This window comes from Canis aureus, chromosome 19 (genome assembly GCF_053574225.1).
Source record: "Canis aureus isolate CA01 chromosome 19, VMU_Caureus_v.1.0, whole genome shotgun sequence".
Lineage (NCBI taxonomy): Eukaryota > Metazoa > Chordata > Mammalia > Carnivora > Canidae > Canis > Canis aureus.
The window spans coordinates 36,307,108-36,323,829 of NC_135629.1; the positions used below are offsets into that span (position 1 = coordinate 36,307,108).

Below are 16,722 nucleotides of genomic sequence, written 5' to 3' on the forward strand. Positions count from 1 at the left end.
CTATGGGCTGACCCAGTCCTCCACCTGTTTTTGTAAATAAAATTTTATTAGAGCACAGGCACACTCATTTGTTTATGGATTGTCTATGGCTGGCTCTGCACTACAACAGCAGGGTTGAGTAGTTGTGACAGAGACTGTATGGCCTTCAATGTCTAAAATGTTCACTATCTGGACCTTTACACAAAAATGTTTGCCAACCCCAGGGAAAGACACAGACACACAGGTTGATGTAAGTTATTGGTAACTTTCTAGTTCTTAGAGTGAGGGTTAAGTTCATAGGTGTTTGCTATATTATGATGCATTAATGACTGAAGGCTACATAATTCTGGTCATGTATCACTAAGGAATGATTATGATTCTATATACCTGCAAGTAGAGAGAGAGGGAGGGAGGTGGGGAGAAAGGAGCCAGTTAGCCCCTATGAAGGTTTAAAAGGCTCTCAGTCACCTACACCTGACTTTTCTCCATGGTATCGCTAGTACTCAAAGAACGTTGGAGAAGAGGACAAAAGGTAGCAGGGTGGGTAAAGCAGATTTTTCAGGAAGGGGGCAGGATGGGTATACTGGGTTCTGTGAGGCTGGAAAGGACATGGCCAGAGGGTACAAGAGATTCCAAAGAGCAGGCTCCAAAGAGAGTCACAATCCAATTTTTCAACTTGGTTCACAAGGGTCCTCTGGTACCACCTGAGTGGCATGAGGGGCCAGGTGTCTCAAGCTTTAGCCAGGACCGTCCTCCTACCTGTCAACTCAAGGCTGCCCTTTGAACACTAGCAGCACACAAGTCCTGCAAGGCATTCTCATGGGTAACTGTGAATGTTTATTAAGGAGTTCTGGGTCATGGCATTGCTTGCTCTAATTTAATCCTGGGAACAATCCTGGGAAGCAAAAAATACCACTATCTCCCCGTCGAAGATAAGGCGCTGAGGACCCCAGAGGGCGGGCTGCTCACCCAGGGACCTGGAGCTGATGAATGGTGAAGTGGAATTCAAATCCAGACCCACCTAATCCCGAATCCCACACGCAACTGCTCTAGGACGCTGCCTGGGGCCAGCGATGCCTCTTTACGCCGCCACCGCCACAAAAGCAAGGGTCTTACCTCATGTAGAGGCCCCGGGCACGGGAGCATTTCGCCAAGTTGAAGAGCAGCTCCTGGGATTGAAACCCCACCTCAGCAAATGACGGGGGATTTGCACATTCAAAGGAATGTTCCAGTCTCTGGTGGGCAAGTTCCCAACGGCTTCAATGAGGGAACAGTCACAGTTCATTGATGCCTGATGCTCACAGGGCAGCTTTATTGTTTTATATGTGAAAAATGAGGAAAGGGCCGGAACCTCGGCATCAGGGAGACGATGAAAGACTGAGAAGCATTTCCAAAGTCCCGCGAACCGAAAGGTCAGGCCGGGGAGGCGGGGGTGAGGGGGGTAAGAAAAGAAGCAGCTGAGAAGTATTTGTGGCACCAGCGAGAAGAGCCTGTGATGTCCAAACCATGACTATGAATTTCAGGGCATCAAGACCCTGTCAACACGGCTAATCCCTACGGATGTTGGCTGAATAAGCCTTCGATGACCAAACAAGTGCACTGTGGAAACCGTGTCAGCCTCCAGCAGGCCGATTTGTCCTCACATTACACACTCTGCTGGCTCTGTTGCTAGACCCCCAGATCGAGGATCCACGGCCAGAGCCCCCCAACGTGCCGAGGGTTGACACGGCATGGTCAATAAGTCAACAGAATTCAGAAACCACCACCACCGGATTAAGAAGGCAGTTTTATTTTGGTGCCCTGGACTTCAAGCAGATTAAATAATCAGAAAGGCTGAGCCATCGGGGTCATGTTTGAATGCTACAGCTGTTCACTGAGGTTTGACAAACGTTCTTTCTGGGGCTCGTCGTCTGAATGGGAAAGGCAGGGATGATCCTGGGAAGGCCGACACTTTAAGAAAGAAGAGGGGGCACAATCGAAAGATCCTCTTATGGAAAACAGTCCCAGCCAGATGGAGACGGGGGCAGGATTGCTTAAATAAGTGGTCTCCTGAGAGCGACGACCGCTTTCTGCGTTGAAGAAAAGCACAAGCGGGATCCTGAGAGAGTGAATGACAAGCTGGACCCTGAGCCTGCCATGCCCTCAGTGGGTTGACCTGCACATTAATAAAGGTGGGCTACGGGTTCCACGAGGAAGTCTGTGCAGACGCAGCCATGAAAGGTGAGCCGTGATCAATCCCCTGGCACCTTAGAAAGTGCTTATCCGTGGGAGGAAGGGACTCCTCTCAACAAGGTATCTGAGGGAAACTTAACTTTCAAGCAGTCTTTCTCCAAAGACCAAACATATGAAAAATGTCTCTGGTGGGGGAATTTATGTTTGTGCCATGTTGGGTCGGAAGAAGGGTGTGGGGACAAATGTACCCAGCCACGATTGGATATGCAGTTGGCATGCCATGGGCCATTTCATAGAGAAAATACAGGGCTTCAAGTTGGAGGGGATATATCATCCCCCTCGGGCAGGCGAGGGGACTGGCACTAAAGGAAGAACGAGCAAACTGGCTATCAGCTCAGAAAGACAAGCCTTTCACTAATAGATTAGCGGATTCTGTGGAAAACGTGTTCTCTGGTTTGAGGTTTGGTTTCGTGCAACTAACTGCTGCCTGAGACCCACAGTTGAAGTGGGGGATTGACTCTCCTCTCCCAGGAAGGTGCATTGGCTTTGAAAGGAGTCATTTAGATGATTTACAAAATTATAGAAAGGAAGAGAAAGATTTTGCTCTTTTATATTTAGGAAAAGGAAAGGGGACTATGATGTTTTGCATCCCCTGAGCTGAACTAAACGAAGCAGTATCTTCAGAAGGTTCTCCAGACATCTTCCCTGCTGCCCTCAGTCGGGAATTCAAGGGTTCGGTGCATCGGGCAGCCACATTGTTTCTTTCCCTAGTTAAGGTCCAAACAAAACAAACAGACTCTTCCAAGAGCCTTCTTTATAAATAGATAATCATCTTAAGTTTTAAATATTATTGCATGGCCTTGTGAATTATTCTACCAATTGAACAAAACGTCCTTGACAGATATTTGCCATATTTTGATATTCAAGTCCCAGGAAAAAAAGCAAGGCATAATATAGCTACTCTGGAGAGTGATCTAGCAGTATCTAAAAAAATGTCAACTCAGCAGCCTCTCTGAACCTTGCAAGGAGGCTCCCGTTGATTTTAGAGACCCTCTTCATAAAATCTGCATGGCCAAGTTGCTCTAAGGATGCTCTGCAGCATTGTTTATAGTGAAGGAAACTGCAGCAACTCAAATGCCCATCAGTAAGGGAGTGGCAATATATTAAATTTGGCGTGGTGTCACCATGGAATCATCTATAGTATTTAAAAGGAATGAATGGGACGCCTGGGTGGCTCTGTAGTTTAAGCGTCTGGCTTCAGCTCAAGGTCACGATCCCAGGGTCCTGGGATCAAGACCCAAATTGGCCTCTGGCTCCTTGCTCAGCAGGGAGCCTGCTTTTCCCACTCTCCCTTTGCCTGCCGCTCCCCTGGCTTAGGCTCTCTCTCTGTCAAATAAATAAATAAAATCTTAAAAAAAAAAAAGGAATGAATGAACTCTATATTTACATGGTTAGGTTAGTTTTGAGTGAACAGAGTAAATGGCAGAATAAGACATGCCAATGACTATATTTATGTAGAGCCTTAAAGAACACAATATAAAACATTATGTAGTGTGTGAGTGTCTGTGTGTAAAAGTTTGACAGGTGGTAAAGCACAGCAGGTAAGGATCCTTACAGACTCTGGAAGCAGACTGGGTTCAAATCATGATTCTACTACTATCTGTGACTTTGGACAAGTGGTTTAGCTTCCCCCTGCCTCAGTTCCCTCACCTTTACAATGGGAATCTAACAGAATCAGACTTGCAATTCATACATATATTATAATATATAGTTACATATAATAACATATTAATTGATATATAATAAATATTAATATATTATATAATTATATATTTAAACATATCACATATTATATAAGATAATAATATATAATTATATGTAATATTAGTCGGTTATATATATAATATTAATATAATACTATAATGCACTTACAATAGTACAATGGTCTTGGGCTCAAAACCTGTGCTAGATGACTATTTGCTGTTGTTGTTGTTATTAAGTGTTAATTTTTAAAGGCCCAGAGGGATACTTCAGTAATGGTAGGGGAGAGGGGGCTTCATGTTGGAAAACATGACTTGGGGGCGAATCAAAGGGATTTCAACTGTATCAGCAATGCTTTGTTTCTTTAAGTTAAAAGAAAAAAAGATGAAAAATATGACAACCCATAAAGGATTGATTGACAGAACTTTGTTATAGGAATATAGGTGTTTATTATATGCTTATCTGCATTTTTAAAATCTCTTGAATAAAAGGTGAGACAATCATCATTCATGGAATTTTTACACCTGCGAAGAAGACACACATCAATACATAGGAATACTTTAAACTCGCCCAATCCAAGATGGTCACCATCAGCACCATGTGGCTATTTAAATTTAAATTAATTAAATGCAAATAACAATTCAGGACTCGGTTGCAGTAGTCACATTTCAGGAGCTCGGTAGTCACATGCAGCTAACGAACACCACACTGGACAGCAGATAACAGATCATTCCCATCGTCACAGCAGGTTCTTCTGGACATCACTGATCTGGAGCACACTTTTCAGAAATGCGACTATCTGATTGGCCTGTCATTTTTCTAAACTTCTGGCCTCAGAGAATTCCGCTGTCCCTACAACAGACATGTGTCCCCCTCAAGATTTTTTTCACCTTTCTCTCTGATATCATTAAGCCTTTCATCTTCCAGTGAACGAGCTACTTAAGGAGGTAACTTTTCCAAGGCTCTGACAGCAGCACAGAATGTGCAACATTTGACCCCACTGGGGAGGTGCCCGGTCCCCTGATTCTCCTAAGGGTGGGGAATGATAGGCCCATTCCTGCCCATTCCTTGTGACTTCAGAGGGACACATGTCAAGCAATGCTGACACCACTTACAAATTGGTTCTTCTCTCTCTCTCTCTCTCTCTCTCTCTCTCTCTCTCTGCTGTAGGTGACCTGCTTCTGCTCTGCGGTGTGATTGTCCTGCTCCAGGGGGTGTGTGGCTGCCCGGAGAAGTGCCGCTGTCACTCATCCTCACATTCTGTAGACTGCAGCCAGCAGGGTCTGGCTGAAATCCCTTCTGATTTGCCTCCGCAGACTCTAACGCTGCACTTGCAAGATAACCAGATACAGCAGCTTCCTGCTTTCGCATTTAGGTCAGTGCCCCAGCTAACGACCCTGAACCTGTGCAACAATTCCCTTTCAAACCTGGCCCCCGGAGCTTTCCAGGGACTTCATCACTTGAAGGTCTTAAACCTAACCCAGAACTCCCTGCACTCTCTGGAAAGCAGACTTTTCCACTCCCTCCCACAGCTGAGGGAGCTTGATTTGTCATCAAACAACATAACCCACCTTCCCACCTCCCTGGGTAAGGTTTGGGAGAACCTAACCGTATTTGCAGTTCAACAAAACCAGCTTCAGCAGCTTGATCGAGCACTCTTAGAATCCATGCCCAGTGTGAGGCTTTTATTTCTCAAGGACAACCTCTGGAAATGCAATTGCCACTTGCTCAGTCTTAAACTCTGGCTGGAGAAATTTATCTATAAAGGTCAGTAACATCTGTTTGGACTCCACTCCCAGCCCCACCTGCGTGTTACCAGCCTAGTGTGAATCTCATCTCTTGTCTGCGTTAGAAGGAACATTGAAGAGTGTGCAAAGGGCCAGTGTAAGCTTTTTCACGATGATGTTATTTTATGGATGGCAAGAGAGGTAGTAAGTCATTAGACAGGGTGTTTAAATCAGGATTTAAATTCATCTACAAATATGATTCATGGAGATAACTTTCTACTGTTATTTTAAAAGATTTTATTTATTTATTGGAGAGAGAGAGAGAGAGAGAGAAAGAAAGAACAAGCGGGGGGGGGGCAGAGGAGAGGGAGAAACAAACTCCCCACTTAGTGGACAACCTGACGTGGGGCTTGATCCCAGGACCCCAAGATCATGACCTAAGCTGCCAGCAGACGCTTAACTGACTGAGCCACCCAGGCACCCGCTTTCCACTTTTTGATTAATAACATTATTTGTATGAGAGCTGCAGGCCCTTAAGAAGGAGGGAAATTTACCCTCTGAATAATTGCTCAACTCCAAAGTGGCACAAAATTTTAATTTTCAAGTGTGATCCAGCATGGTATCTCTCTTTAGGAGTTTTTCTCCTGTATATGGTTCTACCAATTTGAAAGCCATAATCTTCCCTGAGATTATCCCTTCTGCTTTAGCAAATACCACTGTTATTGAAACTGGATGCAGTAGGGACTCCTCTCTAAAGTCCCTTTACTTTTTCTTTAACCAGATGATAAAAATCAAAGCAAAGGAATCTAGAATATTAAAAATGAGGGCTCTGGAAATCACCCAGGAGTCACCAAACTACAGCCCAAGAGCCAAATCCAACCCATCTTCTGTTTTTTTTTTTTTTTACATTTATTTATTCATGAGACAGAGAGAGAGAGAGAGAGAGAGAGAGAGAGGCACAGGCACAGGCAGAGCGAGAAGCAGGCTCCACGCAGGGAGCCTGACGTGGGACTGGATCCAGGGTCTCCAGGATCATACCCTGGGCTGAAGGCGCTAAACCTCTGAGCCACCGGGGCTGCCCCCATCTTCTGTTTTTGTAAATATTTATGGGAACACATCCATGCTGATTTATCTAACTCAATGCTAGCCTATAATCAATAGGATGTGGAGGCCCAGAGATGATCAGGGACTTCCCCAAGATGACAGAGTAGAAGCAGAGAGAATAGAATGAATGACTGTTGGGTCTTGGCCCCACGTTCTTTCCCCTATACCACAGTGCTTCTTTCCTCTTAATTTTCTTTTTTTAAAAGATGTTATTTATATATTCATAAGAGACACAGAAAAAGAGACAGAGACATAGGCAGAGGGAGAAGCAGGCTCCCCACAGAGAGGACTTGATCCCAGGACTCCAGGATCACAACCTGAACCAAAGGCAGACACTCAACCACTGAGCCACCCAGGCATCCCTCCTTTTGATTTTCAAGCATCATTCATTTATTCCTGTGCTTGAGTGCCACCTATCTGCTAGGCACTTTTCTAGGCAATGAGAAAAGGTGAATAAGAAAAACTCTACCATCATGGAGGTTACACTCTGGTAGCAGAAACAGATGTTAAATAAGACAGCCAATAAATATCCAAGTTCAGACAGCACTTGGTGCTAGGGAAATAAGGAGGCAGCATGAGTGGAGAGGCAGCAATAGGATGGGAGTTCCATTTCAGAGAGGAAGGACCAGGAAGATTTCTCCAAGGAGGTGTGACATGGATGAACAGAATCTGAACAATGAGGAGAAAGAAGCCATGAAATAATTGCTGGGAAACGATAGAAATTGCAAAGGCCCTGACAGGGGAGTGAGCTTGGCTTATCTAAGAGACACGAGAGGCATACAGAGTAGTTAGGACAGAGGAAGGGATGGAGAGAGCAGACAGAGATGAGGCAACAACACAAGTACTCAGGGGCCAGCTCATGTAGGAACGTGCAGAGTGGGCTGAGTCATCTGGATTTTATTTTTGATGAAATGGAGCTTTCTTGAAGAATTTTAGTCAAGGAAACAATATCTGATTACATTTCAAAAGGTGAATCTGGTGACTGGAAGGAGATTAGACCATAAGATGCAGAAGCAACAGCAAGGGGATGAGGGACAGAAAGTGATTTCACTCACCCTGGGAAGAGAAGATGGTAGCCCAAGCCAGGGTCATGAGAAATGATCAACTTTGGGAGATATCTGGAATACTGAACTGATAGAAATGGCTAATGGATTGGAATGGAAAATGAAGAAAAAAAGAAAAGAGTGTATTATGGAAGATGTGATTTGTTTGATCCTGCATGGTTAACCACATAAACAGTGACTGCAGGGGCTGATAAGGGGCAGACTGGGGAGCGGGGTCTTTGCCCTGCATTCTTTGCAAGTGGGTGAGGATAAGGGAGAGATGATAGATCTAGAGTTCAATCTGGGGCAAGTCAAGTTTCAGGTGCCCATTACACATCCAAGGGGTGCTTCTGAGTCGGTGGCTGTATTTGGACCTCTAACTCAGGAAGATCTCAGAGCTATAGACATGAATCAGAGAGTCAATAGAGTCTGGATGGTTGCAGCAGTTACATAGGAGGAAGGTGGATAGAGCACAGCATGAGTTCAGATATACAATATCGAGTTAAGAATCCCCCTCAACAATGTAATAGCAAATAGTCTATAACTAGCCAACTAATCTTCAAGTTGACCTATAACAGAAGGCATAGAATGTGGCAAAAATCGTACTTGTAGGAGGTCTTGAATAAAACTTCTCACACCTAGAGGTGAAGTGGCTTTAGCTATTATGTTCCACCTAAAATGCTGAGCATCAGCCAAACCATCAGAGAGAGTTTTCATTGAAGAACATTTCTTGACAAAAGATAGTTTCCAGGTCCAGGACACTAGAAGCAACATCATATAGGAGACAGGAGATAGTTTCCCCTACTCTGCCACAAACTCACGGGTGACCTTCACACAAATTAATCTCCCTCCCCAGCTCTCAGCATCACCAGGTGGAAGTTGACAGAGTTAAGCCAGAGAGTTCCTGAGGCCCATTCTGATTCTCAGACTCCACGGAGAATAATATATACTGAGTAAGGCAAAATAGGTATTGGTGAAGAGCTTATTTTTTTAAGGATCATAAATGAATACAAACAGTAGTGGTATTAGTCAGGACAGGCTGGTTGACAGGACACCCATCAGTGATGGGTGCAATAAAAGTCTATTGCTCACTTGTATTAGACCCAAGGGAACTGGGGGCTAGGGCTGGGTCCCACACAGTCATTCAGGGACATAAGCCCCTTCCAGCTTCTAATACTGCCACTTTATCCTCCAAGGTTACCATCCAGTAGGAATAGATCACATGGAGGATTAAGCAGGGGACTTTGTGGCCTGAAAGTGGCATTCATTGGTTCCATGGGCCTCATACAACAGTTCCTAACCTGAGCACAAAGAATGGGGGAAATTTTGCCTTCCTGTGGGCCCAAGGGCCAAAAAACATGCTTTGATGAATACCTATCAAATGTCTCCTTCACAAAAGCATGCACATAGATTTTGTAATTCGTATTCCTCTCCATTCAAGAGTAAACAAATCATCTTCGTGTCAATAGCTAACTGTATTAAACATTTATAGCTAGGCATTGTGCTGAGTACTTGACCTACTTAACCCAACTGAACCTCAGAGTGATCCTGTGAGATGATTTTCATTATAAATCCCTCTCCCCTCACTTTCCAGATGAGCAAGCAGAGGCAAAGAATGGTCAAGCAACTTGCTAAGGGTTGTACAGCTAAGTAATAGGCTCAAGATTTGAATCTAGTTTCTTCCAAGACACTGGTAAAGAGCTACCAGTGACCTGACGGAGGACAGTGAGGTCTCAGCAAGCTGGAACTTCTTACATTATCAACTTCCATGGATCTAGAAGGGAGGGCCACCCACAAGCTGTCATCAGCAGATTTGCCTCCTGGGGTTGTGGCTGAGGAGATGGTGGTAGAAGGCTGTGAGGTAAATCCTGAGGACACAGCTGCACTAGTGGCCGTGGAGCTCTTGATGGCTATAGCCCCTAACTTCCAGCTGTGTCCCAGGCTCTAGCCTGTGTATTTCTTGGCACTGTGGGTCCAGAGGCCATGCCTCTCATCCTAAAACTGACCAGCAGGAAGCTTGAAATTGGAGAAGATAGTGCTCAAGCCTGAAGTGATTGGGTGGGCCACCTCAGTCTGGGGATGAGTCAGCTCACAGAACTGCTGGTCCCATGGCAGGCAGCCTTTCTAGCCCTGGGGGGTCTCCATGTTCTCTGGCGAGGCTGAATATCATCACTTCTCAAAGCTCCACACTTCATTTCGGTTTCTTTGGCCTTCTGCCTTATAACACATTCCTGGGCAGAGGCATGAAATGGTCCCTGAGGCAGGGATCCTTAGCCTCAGCATAGCCTGATGGCACCTAGGCCCCATCAGGAGCAGCCACTCTGCACCTCTGGCCTCCTGCATGTCAGCTCAGGAAAGGAGGAAATTCCTCTGTTACCTTTTTGATTTAGGGTTGGGGCTCTTGCCTCAGGGGGATCACTGAAGAAGCCAAGAGGAGCCCAACTGACTCTGGTAGTAGGCAATTCATTTTCAAGCAGTGGCAACAAAAAGCTGTGGGTTGAATTTTGCCATTTCAACTAATCCCGGTATGACCTCGGCCATGATAATGAAGGTACTGCAACATGGCCCCATTTACTCATAGTGCCTTGTAGGACTCGGCTTATGAGGCCCAGATGATGGATGGAAGGCATTCTGCAAACTCCGAAGATCTGTGCAATAGAAGGTTATAATAACATTGAAGTGATCATATCCCACATGTGACTTTCTGGTATAATATCATAATCCACCTGTGGTATGTACAAAGGATCTCCAATCTGACTTGACTAAGAATGGTGCCAGGCTGCATAGCCATTCTCGGGGAGGAGTTCATGGCAGCCAGGGGAGCTGAGCCACAGGTCACACAGGCCAGGCTCCACCCAGTCACAGGGCTTTACTGAGGGTTATTGCATTAACTCTGCTGACCTCAAAAGACTCCAGAGGGGAGAGGGAAGAGGGAGCAGAATGTGGAGAGAGTCAGAGAGTACAGTGGGAAAACCGGGATCATGGGGCTGGGCTGGGTTTGAGGGCTGATCTCCCCCCTTACGGCCTACCTGGGTGACTTTGGACAAGAATTACCCATTAAAGCAGAGTTGTGAGGACTTACTAAACAGTGCATTGCCAACTATCAAGTCAGATATAAATACGGTGTTTTTATGGCAAAAAATATAGTCAGAGAAATGAATTTGCCTGAGGTCAGAGAGTAAATCAGTGGTCATATTTGGCCAGAATGAAATCTATTAGCTCAATGTTCTTTCTAGGAAACAATTACTAGGCACTCAAGTCTTCCCTGAACAACAGGAATCTACAAACCTGAGGAAATCAATCACCTTACAAGAGAGTGGAAACTGGCTCTAATAACGTGTTGGAAAGTTTGGTTCTCAAATTACTGAATGTTCCAAGGCCCGAGGAGACATGTTAATTGTACTTAATCCCATGAACTAAACTAATATTACTGTCAAAGATATACAAACATTCAAAAGGCCATTGACCCCCCATTTGGCATCACCGAAGAGTGTTGGTAGACACATAGGTATTGTAATTAACACACAATGTCACAACAAAGGACATTTGTTGTATTTATTTATTATTTCAGATTTCCGATGGGAATTTGGTACAGTAGCTGTCCTGCATGGCAGGGTTCCTTAAGGGAGTGAGTAGTGAGCTTGTTTTTGGCAACAGTATCTCAGGCTGACCACCCTTCTTGTCAGCTTCTGCCTCATTTCTCCCTCAGCATTTATAAAGTAGCAGTGACCTGGATTCTAACAAATTCTTGGTCATATACAATTGAGCATAGTGTGTGGCATTTTTAGCATTTAGCCAATTTAGAAATCCTAAAATCATAAACTATGGTTAAGTCCTTTGAATCCAAGTTGGGGGGTGGGGGGCAGGTGCTGTATATATTCCATCTGCCTGAGTTTTTGCAGGTTGAGGATTTTGGTATTCAGTTGTGTCAGGCTCTGCTATCATCCTTTGCTTTTGTTTTTTTAAAGGGGGAATAACAGATAGTGTCATCTGTGCATCACCGGACACCTGGAAGGGAAAGGAGCTCCTGAAGATCCCTCATGAGCTATATCAGCCCTGCCCTTTCCCTTCTCTGGATGTGGGGTCCTTGAGGGGACAGCAGCTGGGTTCTGCCCACCAGCCTGTCCCCAAGCCTCCTGAGAGCCACAGCACAGGGGAGCGAGACCACCCAGAGTGTGAGCTCAAACCCAAGCCAAGGCCAGCCAACCTGCGTCACGCTGTGGCCACTGTCATCATCACTGGGGTTGTGTGTGGGATCGTGTGTCTCATGATGTTGGCGGCTGCCATCTACGGATGCACCTATGCAGCTGTCACAGCCCAGTACCATGGGGGACGCTTGGCTCAGACCAATGAGCCTGTGAAGATGGAAGGAAAAGAGCTCTATGACAGCTCACCAGCCTGAGAGCCTCCATCTCAAAAAGGAAGAATCATTTTAGGTCAGAGAAAGTATATGAGTAGGGTTGATGCATTCACTGCAAAGGTCTTCCTTTTGCTTTTCTCAACAGAAAAAAGACCTATCCATATAAATATTCTCCTGGGGAAAAGTTATGTTGATATTTTAAAAATACTGTATTTGAAATAGAGATGACACTTGTGCTCTGTGCCCGAAAAGTTATTGCAATGACTCTGGGTGGGGGAAGGCAGTACACAGGGAAAGAAAAGATACACGTCTCAGGTACTCTTCCCTGTGTTAAGCTGCTTTAAAAGAGCAACAGAAATTCAAACACATGTGTTAGTTAGCATTCCTGAGAGCTTTATGGTCCACTGGAAAACTGCCCAATTTTGAGTGCCTGGGAAGAAGCTGGCAATCTTACCCGAGGGGCAGTGAATGCTTCTATAATTCAAACTCATCTGAGATTGGTGATACTTTTAGATGTTGTGTATGTTATATATTTAATGGGAGAGTCTGTTGGTTGGGAATTGCAAAGCTTGCCACAAGAGTCAGATTATATTTAATTTTCTAAATCAGAAAACCATTTGGGGCTTTCTAGGCCACAGAGGAAGAGGAGGGTTCCATGTCTGGATAATGGGACTCAAGCCCAAGGTCTGGGGAAGTTTTCTGATGCAAGGGTAAATAACATATAAACAAACACAAAGAGGACGGGGAGTTGGAATCCGGGGCACATGTTACCAAAAGGCTGTATCCACCAGGCGATTGGAACCTTCCATTTATAACTCTTACAGCAGGAATGAATTTAGAGTGGGCTGAGAGCAAGATAATGGCTTGTGTGTATCTGTATCTACACACATAGTGTACAGAGTGCACAGACTTGTACAGCCACACCCACACATAAACACACTCAGAGCAATCAGTTTACCCACTAATGAAATGCAGCCGTGGCAGGGTGGAAGCCAGCAGCTGTTGACCACCACCCAGACTGTCTACTCAACACTCTGGGATAGGAAGTAGAAAGGAAGTCTGGAGAGAGTGGGAATTATCAAGAGACTCAAGATAGGTGGCAGCAGCCATCCTGAACATTATTTGGGCCGAGGTTTTTAAAAAAAAAAAAAAAAAAAAATCAGGTGTGGCTTGCTTTACTCCACAGGCACAGTCCTGAAGAGTTGCATGCAAAGTGAATTTTTGTAAATTAAATCATCATTTTAATGCAGTAGGGGAGCTCGCTATTTAAAGGAGCCTTTCATGGAATCTTTCTGTAATGGCAATAATTGGCTCCAGATTTATGCATTTTGTAAATGTGCATTTTCTCATGCGTGTTTTCTTAAAATGTCATCTATCTGCTCTCTCTCACAATGCCCTATCTCATACTTAGAGTCACCTGTTAGAATTAAAATCATTTTACAGAGAGGAGTTAAGGACATGTCAAAAGCAAAGAATGGCGAATATAGGGTCAGCGGTCCCTCCAGAGGCCTTGACAGACATCGCTAATCAATCCCAGCACTCCTCCCAGCTGAGCCCTGATGCAACACAGATGCCTTCTTAAGACAGCACTATAGGCAACCAGAACTAATCAATTGGAATCGGTTCAAAGGATAAAACACATTTGCCATTCAGAGTACTGGCTCTACATTCATTCCTTCAGGCCATGTAAAAATCAGTTTGGATCCTAAATTAGTAGTCCATTCCCTAACCTGGAATGTGAATGGGAGGTCCACACAGCAGGAGTACTCTCTCCCTGTCTGATGCAGTCAGAGCCTTGGCCAATAGTATAAAGAGGCCAAGGGAACTACTGAGAAACCTACCACAGCTTACCCTGCAGGACACACACCAATGCTCCCCTATTCATCACAGAGGCCATCTACACCTGCCCAGTGCCTCACAACTAGCACACCACAAGCTAAAGATAAACCATCTTCTTAGAGCAGCAGTTTTGCTACATGATTTTCTAGGGGGGCAAGTATCAAGTTTGGTGTTGATTTTTTTTCCTGAATGTTAAAATAAACCTCGATATGTTGAGGAGTAGGTTGAAAAATTAGATGGTTGAAAAACCATCTACACCTGCCCAGTGCCTCACAACTAGCACACGACAAGCTAAAGACAAACCATCTTCTTAGAGCAGCAGTTTTGCTACATGATTTTTTAGGGGGGCAAGTATCAAGTTTGGTGTTGATTTTTTTTTTCCTGAATGTTAAAATAAACCTCGATATGTTGAGGAGTAGGTTACAAAATTAGCATGGATTTTAAGATCAAAAACAGACCCCAGAGAAAGCTGACTGTTCCCACAACTCCATCCCAAGCCCTGGTGCCTCCTTTCTGCTCCACCTTGGGCAGCACTTCAGTGGGCAAGGCTGAGCATCCAGTCTAAGGACAGAATGATTGCTTTCTAGGTGAAAAAAGTTATTCTTTCCCTTGCCCTGGACCATAAGTACTTGGCCAAGAAGGCAACATGACAAAGGAAAGTTAGAAGATCTTTTTATGTCATCCCCATTTCAACAAGTATTTCTAGAACTCACACTAGGTACTAGGCATGGTGAGAGGTGTTCTCGTGAGCATTCGCCATGTCATCCTGGCAACTAGCCATAAGATACTTGAACAGGTATTACATAAGCTGGAAGCTACCATGGCCAATAATACATGCTCCCTTTCATTACTGTGGCTTAAGACCAAGAGTGCACAGTGCTCTGCCAGAGGTTTGGTGACACTGCAGGTCAACACCATCCCCCTGCCCACAGTGGGTATATGAGAGATTTTCCAACACACTGCAGAAAACCCTGAGTGTGGCTAGAATCTTCACTCATCAACACCCAAGTCCTATTAGATTTCTAAGTACAGATGATAACACAGGCAAAGAGATTCCTGTTTTATGAATACTTCTCAAGGAAAATCATTAAAACAATGCCTATGTATATTCAGATTTCTATCTTTTGCCTACAGTCACCACAAACAGCAGTTGGCAATGAAAATAATTACTTACCCTGAAATGTCAACAGCCTCTCAGCACAGAAAAATAGAAATCAAATTGTTTAGATTAACAAATGCAGAGTTATCACTTGTTAATATGAGAAATGAAATGTTTTAACTATAAAAAAACATTGCAGATGAAAGACCCAATTTGCAGGGTATTCTGTGAGAACCACAAATTATCTTTCACAAGGACTACAGCTCATGAGGGGTAATTTGAAAACGTCTCATAGATTATTTTCAGCTGCTTATTGCTGCTGTCATATTCATAAATTTCCCTCTACAAATGCCCTTCTATCATAAAGCCTTGTTGAGGGAATGCTGTGAATAAAATTCATGTTATAGTATTGATTGTTTCTGAGAAAACCATCTAAAATATTGTTTTTTCATCATATCTAGTGGAACAGTATGACTACAGGCTGGTGATTTTTGTTTTGCCAGAGATCACAAATTCACAATAGCAGGACCCAACAGATGCTGTAGCTGTCTGAAGTGAGGCATATTAAGAAGGAAATATGAAGAAGGAAATATGAAGAAATATGAAATATGAAGGGAAATACACCCTGCCATAGAAATTGTAAAGAAGGAAAACCTAGTATCAAATCAATACCCAAAAAGCTTTTAAAACTAAGGCAAATATCTCTGACTTGCAGGAAAAATGTTGTGCTTAAGATGGATAAGATACCAATGGACAACCTTACAAAAATGCAAGACTGAGAAGTGATTTACATGATTTCTTTCTAAAGATTCATAAACATCAAATTTCATTACCCTAGTTAACCAAGTTACCCCCAGAAATAAAACACTGTTGTCTTAGATCCTAAATATCAAGGAAGTGGATAAATCAATTTCTAAAATAACCTATCTGTAGCACACATTAATATAATGATACAACTGTTAGAAACCTGTAACTTTCAATTGGAAATCAGGAAATAACTGTTTCTGGTTTGGTTAAACCCACTGGTGTATCCATTACTAAATGTTATTGGACAGAAACCTACCAGCAAATGATATTCCAAACCTTACATGGCATCACTGGGATGTGGTTTATATGCATAACGTTAGGGAGCAATCTTGTTTTCCCTTTTGATGAAAATTCTTTCTTTCTTTCTCTCTCCCTTTCTCTCTCAAATTGCAATGAAGTCTCAAAGAAACCCTCATTCCATTTGGAGAAACAGCTTCATGGTCTCATGGTCTATCACTCTCCTTTCAGATTCTTAACTAGAGTATCCACATCTACTTTTCACTTCACTGATAATAAATATTCATTTGGATGGACAGGATGTCACCAAATTACAAAGGCCCATCAAGAAGACCCAGAAAAGGAACTAGGTGATTGGGCATTGAGAAAATCCCTAGAGACCATTTAGTTTAGGCCTGGAATATTTGGGATAGCTGTGACCAGCCTCCCTACCCATGCTAGACATTGCTAATAGATTATGGCAAATTTATCTTATGAACCCAGCCACGGCCACAGAATTCTTTAAAACCTGTTTTCTAGGTTCCCAGCACTGTTCAACTAGAGTAACAATAAAGATTAAGCCTATTTTCTACCCTGACATAGTTCTTTGTCCTT

General features: G+C 43.8%; 2 protein-coding genes across 7 annotated transcripts in view; one reads left to right on the plus strand and one right to left on the minus strand.

The window, feature by feature from the left end:
• CACNA2D3 (calcium voltage-gated channel auxiliary subunit alpha2delta 3) overlaps positions 1-16,722 on the minus strand; it is an 832,272-nt gene that overhangs the window by 122,199 nt on the left and 693,351 nt on the right. The window lies entirely within an intron of this gene.
• Positions 920-13,272, plus strand: LRTM1 (leucine rich repeat transmembrane protein 1). Its single transcript, XM_077858497.1, has 3 exons — positions 920-2,199; positions 5,083-5,679; positions 11,755-13,272. Exons 1-3 carry the CDS (start codon positions 2,193-2,195, stop codon positions 12,186-12,188), a joined length of 1,038 nt encoding a protein of 345 aa, XP_077714623.1. The 5' UTR covers positions 920-2,192; the 3' UTR covers positions 12,189-13,272.

What these genes read in the sequence shown, in the direction of transcription:
- LRTM1 (XM_077858497.1), top strand. An exon ending in GGAGAAATTTATCTATAAAG is followed by an intron (nt 5,680 to 11,754) that starts GTCAGTAACATC and finishes GTTTTTTTAAAG; the next exon opens with GGGGAATAACAGATAGTGTC.